General features: G+C 50.6%; 1 protein-coding gene across 3 annotated transcripts in view; it reads right to left on the bottom strand.

Moving 5' to 3' along the window:
* Positions 1–1,307: 1,307 nt before the first annotated feature.
* The window catches only part of VPS8 (VPS8 subunit of CORVET complex), a 250,636-nt gene continuing 245,943 nt past the window's right edge, over positions 1,308–6,000 (bottom strand). For all 3 annotated transcript variants that reach the window (XM_055307985.1, XM_055307984.1, XM_055307988.1), the window contains 2 exons: positions 4,645–4,725; positions 1,308–2,026 (listed from right to left, as the gene is read on the bottom strand). In XM_055307985.1, coding sequence (XP_055163960.1) covers positions 1,877–2,026; positions 4,645–4,725 — 231 coding nt within the window. In that variant the 3' untranslated portion in view covers positions 1,308–1,876. The remainder of the gene's footprint in view (positions 2,027–4,644; positions 4,726–6,000) is intronic.

Raw genomic sequence — 6,000 nt, 5'->3', positions numbered from 1 at the left:
GATCTTGTTACACTGGCATCTTGAACCCAACTTTGTCCTGCCATTTCTTTTTCTATTTTGAAAGTGCATGTACAAGGCCAGTAGAGGGGAGGGATGAGATGGGCAGAGGGAGGAAGAATTTTAAGCAGATTCCATGCTAAGCATGGAGCCCAATGTGGGGCTTGATCTCATTACCCCAAGATCCTGACCTGACCTGAAATGAAGAGCCAGATGCTTAACTGACTGAGCCACCCTGCCCTCTCTTGAGTGTGTTGCCTTGGTTAAATTATCATGTGAGTCTCAGCTTTATCTATAAAAGAGGCTTGAGACTATGTCATGTAACTGCAACCAGCATTCAACTGGATCTCAACCACTTCCCCAAATCTGACCTCCTTTTACGCTTCCATCAAGGAGCAGTTGCCTGTGTAACCAGGTGTTGGGAGGAGTTCTATAATAAAAGCTAAACTCACATTTTGGGGCCCTTTGCCATGTACCTGCATAGTGCTAAATGTTAACATATTGTCTCATTTAGTCTTGAATCTTAGAGAAGTGACTTGCTCAGGATCCTAGCTAGCAAGTGGCAGGATCTATTTTCTATTAAGAATCAATGTATTGGGCAGCCCCGGTGGCGCAGCGGTTTAGTGCCGCCTGCAGCCCAGGGCGTGATCCTGGAGACCCAGAATCGAGTCCCACATCGGGCTCTCTGTGTGGTGCCTGCTTCTCCCTCTGCCTGTGTCTCTGCCTCTCTCTCTCTATGAATAAATAAAATAAAATCTTAAAAAAAAAAAAGAATCAATGTATTTGGGCAGCCTGGGTGGCTCAGCGGTGTAGTGTCACCTTCAGCCCAGAGTGTGATCCTGGAGACCCAGGATCGAGTCTCACGTCGGGCTCCCTGCATGGAGCCTGCTTCTTCCTCTGTTTCTGCCTCTCTGTGTTTCTCATGAATATTTTTTTTTTTTTAAAGAGGAATCAATGTATTTGCTTCTAGTTTATACATCTATTTCCTGTGGGCTTGGTCAGTGTAAACCAGTCCACTAGCATCTGAGGCTGAAAGAAGCATCTTAGCCTGTGAGGTGGAAACGGAGGCTCTGTGGACCTGACCTCCTGTGGTTGTTGGCTCCATGATGTCCAAAGTCCCAGGGCCAGGGCCTGTAAAGGTGCCTAGTCCCTGCCAGAGGAGAACCTGGCTGGTTGGGCTGTTCTGAATGGAGCACTAGTAAGGTGGCCACAATCAGGGTCCTTGACTTTGAACTCATAAAGCTGAGTTGTGGCCCCAAGGGCTCTAAATGTCCTTCATGACTGACAGAGTTAGCCAGGCAGCTGGTCCACAGAATTTAAACACAGAGGCATTTATTGTTAGAAAGGGCAAACCTTACACTTGAATGGGTTTTAACATAAACGCACCCAAAGGGAGATGCCGCCCCCTCCCCAGGGCAGCTTGCAGTCACCCTGCAGTGACCCTACAGCCGGGCCCACCGCTGTCTTCTTCAGCAGCAACGAGAATGGAGTCCCTCCAGGTCACCCAGCAGCTCGAGAGGAGGGGGTATGACACATGCCTGGATTCTAGCTCTTCTCTGAGCTTCAGGGAAACTGGGAAAGGCCCCAAGGGGCAAAGCAGATTTTCTTAAAAAGCTCGATGGAAGTATGGGACATTCCTTTGCTTAATAAGTACAACAAAATCAACTGGTCTGGTGAACTGATGTTGCAGCAACATCTTGGGACAGACAGGGAGTCTCCCAGGGGATGATGGACCTGGAGAAAGGCCCGGGCACGGAATCCACCTCAGCGCCTCAGCCCAGAAGGGGGCAGGCAGCGCAGCCAAGCTGGTTAGAGAGGTGGTCCCTCCGTGGTTGCATGATGATCGCCTTTATCTGTAGTGCCAGGCCCCAGAGAGGCCTCAGTCCTCAGTCACAGGTGGGGGAATGAGCTGCAGCTGGAAATTCTCATTCTGGAAGATGCTGCTGAAAGCAGAGCCACTCTGGGAGCCACTGAATGGCCTGTAGCTCTCACTGCTGCGATTCTGGGAGAGTTCTGTGAGGAGAGCCAGCTGCAAAAGAAGGGACACATGTCAACCAAGGTGTGTGGGGGCAGAGACTGTTGGTTGAGCTTGGGAGGGGGTGTGGCACACAGGTGGAGGATCCTCAATTCCTCTGCCTCAAATACCCAAGGGACGGGCTACACTGCAGGGAGAGGATGAACCTGGGTTTGGGTCCCAGGTCTGCACCTCACAAACAAGGAATGCTACTTTGGGCAAGTTCATTTCATTTCTGGGGCCCAAGCTATTTTAATGCTGCTGTGACTGGACGGGGTACACCACAGCCTAACCCCATGCTCTGAGTGCTTCCTTGTCCCACACTCTCCCTCCTGGTGAGCTCCCCTCTGGGCAAATGACCCTGAGTTATGTTCACTGGCTCTGACTGGTCTTTTGTAGCCTGGATGGTCCTAAGTGGCCAGCGGCCACTCCAGCTGAGAAGTGAGCTATCAACCACGGCAGGGCCACCCTGTCCGGGTCAGGCTCGGGACCCGAAGTCCACAGGTACTTCTCGCAGCCCAGGATAACTGTAAGGAGTGCCTTTCCAGGAGCAGGTGCCATGGAGGCCTTTCCACGTGAACCATTTCCCATCTGCCACAAGAACAAATCCCTGGGCCCTATGTCCCTGAGCGGCGTAGAATCCACTTCTGCTCAGCCAGCTGCCTGTGGTTCTGTCTTCCCTGGACTTAACTTGCCTGTCAACCATTCCCCACTCGCTTACCCTGCCAGAAACTCTGCCTTCGGGCCCATCTAGCCATTAATGGGTCCTTTCTCTACCCAGGCAACGGCACAAGGGGCACATGAATCCAGTTGTCACTTCTGTCGAAAACTTGCTACCAGTGACCGTGGTAACTGGAAAGACGGCCAAAGGGCCTGCAAGGTCAAAGCGCCAATTCATCTGAAGCAGTTCGGCCCCAGTGAGTCCAGGACCCAGGGCACAGCACTGGTTCTGAGCTCCGCCTGCAAGTTACTTGGCTGGCTAAGGACACGCAGCAGGGCCATGTGCTCACGTCGCCCCGTCAGGGACTCGCACTGTGGGTTGGGCAGGTTAGGTTAGAGACACGTCCCCTGGTCTGCTTGAGCCCCATCTTGTGCCACCTCTCATCCTCTGGAGCCCTCTCAGCTGCCCATCAGCCCATGAAGTTCTCCCTAAGGACAATTCTGTATAAGGCTAGGGACAGAACAGGCAACAGATGTTACATAAACTCAAAGTTCTTTCACATTCAGACCCTGTGGGTAGAAAGATCGACCACAAAAATATTTTGTTTCCTAAGAGAAGGTATTTCTGTGTTCTACTTGTGTAACTTGGTGACCTGGAAATCAAGGAGTCCTGAATAATGGCTCAACAGCTTGAAGGAGAACTTTCTTAGAAGCTTGAAAGCTCCTGGGGCAGAACCTGGCTGAGGCTGAGAGGGGATGGAGGTGATGCCATTTCAATAAAGCCGCTGGCCCACATTCAGGAGACCCCTGAGAAGTTTCCTGGAATAAAAACCATCTCTCAAAGGGGAAAACCATTTTCCCTCAGGGCTGCCAAGCCACCCAGCAGGTAACTGCATAAAAATGGAGTAGGAGAAGGGAGTCAGACAGAGAAGCAGACCCTCAAACGGCAGACAGTCATGCAAGCTCAAAATGAGCTCAGAGAACCACTCTGGCCCAGCCGGAAGTCAGGCAGGATTTGAGGAGGGAGAAGGGGGCAGTGTGGACTCTACCTTCAGGGGATAGAGATCCAGGAGAGTGCTTTAACAAGGGGGTAGCAAGACAGCGGGGGTTGGAGCAAGTACACAGGCAGCCGCGTGAAGCAGGGACACTAGGCCTACTGTGGCCTAAGTGACTGTCCGGAGGGAAAGGGGACAAACCCACAGGAGGCAGAGAGATGCCTGTGGGATCGCCCTAGTGAGCAGAGGGGAGCCGAAGGGCGTGGTGCCAGGGCTGCCGGCAGCTGTCCCACTCTGTGCTCCTCTATGGTTCTGTGCAGGTACCAATCGTTTCAGCCCATGGCCCCCCTTGGAATAAAGACCCGTTTCTCCAGGCTCCAGTAGTTGGGTGTGGCCATGTGTCTAAGTTCTGGATGGAAGTGGTCACACAACTTCTAGGAACAGTCTTTAAATAAAGAGCATATCTCCCCTCCTCCTTGTCCTCCACTTGCGGGCCAGCCTGCAGATTGGGGGGTGAAGCCGGAGCCGCCACATTAAAGCAGTGAGTGTGAGCCTGTGTTAAGGTTGGCAGAAGAGAGAAGGCTGGAGAGAGGCTCGTGGAAGGTGCCCCGTGCTGCCGCGTTTCCATTAACCACTGTCATTCAGCATGTGTCCTTCCTGACCCAAGCACGTTCAACCAGCACAGATGTCCCGCAGGGTCCGAGGCTTAGGGCAATGGGACAGTCATTAGTATAAACAAAGGCCTCCAGGTGGGAGCACAGACGGAGACACCCTCCTGTGTCCTGAGCAAGTAAGGGCTGCATGTCTGACCACTTGCTCTGTATCCTCTGCTAAATCCCGAGCGCTCCCGGGGGCCACAGCCTTAACTAGGGCTCCACACTAAGGAGGAGGCTGCAGTGAGGACCGGAGGACCCTGCCCTTCCCGAACAGTCATGATAAATAGGGAAATAAAAATGTAAACCACCACATCAACATTACCCGGGAACTTCCTCGGTAGAGACGGCAGAGCTGATCAAATGCTTGGATTTGCTGTGGATCCAGAACGGGTTCTGAGGCTGCCTGGAAATCAGAAACGACAAGGTGAACACCACCCGCAGGCAGCCTCTGCACTTGGCCAACGCTGAAACAGAACACGGTCTTCCTTCATGCCTTTCAGAGGAAATCCATCTACCAGCAGTTACTGAGAGAGACCTTACTGAACATTAATTAGAAATGGGCACCTTCTGAAGTCCCTTGGGGCCAGGTTGACCTGTTTATGGACCTTCCCCACTGTGGCTTAAATTTTCTTACTTACAAGCTTCCCTCAGGGCTTCTGGACCCCCTTTTGCCTTTACCGTGCAGAAGAGTTTATTTAGCTCCGTCCAGGCTTGCATTCCCATATCTATTACTGAAGATGGTGGGCAAAGATGCCCCTTCTTTGTGGCGGTTGGGGAGGGTGTATTTTAACACAAAATCATGTCCTTTTCCCTGTCTCATTATAAAGCTGGTGGCCACCTAGAGGGTTGCAAGGCTAGTCTACTGCTTTTTGGAAGAGGTGAAGTCTAACATTTCTATACCTGTCTTGCTTTGTTCCACCTGTTACTGTGGCAGACATGCTGATACTGTGGGTCTGTTCTACTCTTGGCGGATCTGGTCCAACACTCTAACCTGGAGAAAAGAAACGGGACCCTGGGGGAGGCAGCGTAGGCTTCAGAACACCAGTTCTGACACTAACTTGCTATGTGACCTTAGGTAAGACACTTTTCTGAGCTTCGACTGCCTCATTCATTAGACAAGATAATGCTTCTCTTACGGGGTCACTGAAAATTAAATTAGATGAGATACATATTTAGAATGTCTTTAAAGTGCCTGGCACCTCGCGAGGGCTGAGTATATGCTAGTTTTTATTATTACAATTTCAAGATACCCTTAAATGTTGATTTCAGGTGTTTTTATGCTTATATGTAAGACTAGTAAGAAGAGATCTTAAAAAAAAAGATCTTCGTTCTGTATTTATTATAAAGCTCTCGGCGTGAATAGCATTACTAAATACACACTGAGTGTATCTGCAAAGGAGGATTTCAGGGATGACTGGTCTGGGTGCTGACAGGGTGCCACTCTATAAGGAAGGTATGGTCATGTCCATTTTTGCCCCCTAAGAAAAGATCCTGAACTTAAAAAAAAAAGAAAAGAAAGCACTACACAAAGGTTCTGGAAAGTAATCTGTCTTCCAGGAAGGCTTTGCTTCTTTTCCTTTGTTTTTACTATCCTTAGGGGAAAAAACGTACCAAGAGCTCAGAGAGAATGGAAACAAGCACTACCCTTGAAATCATCACACTAGCCTAGTGGGGAGCT

Source organism: Nyctereutes procyonoides, unplaced genomic scaffold, assembly GCF_905146905.1.
Source record: "Nyctereutes procyonoides isolate TBG_1078 unplaced genomic scaffold, NYPRO_anot_genome, whole genome shotgun sequence".
NCBI lineage: Eukaryota > Metazoa > Chordata > Mammalia > Carnivora > Canidae > Nyctereutes > Nyctereutes procyonoides.
Note: the sequence above shows the minus strand (reverse complement) of the source record. Positions and strands in the feature narration are given on the sequence as shown.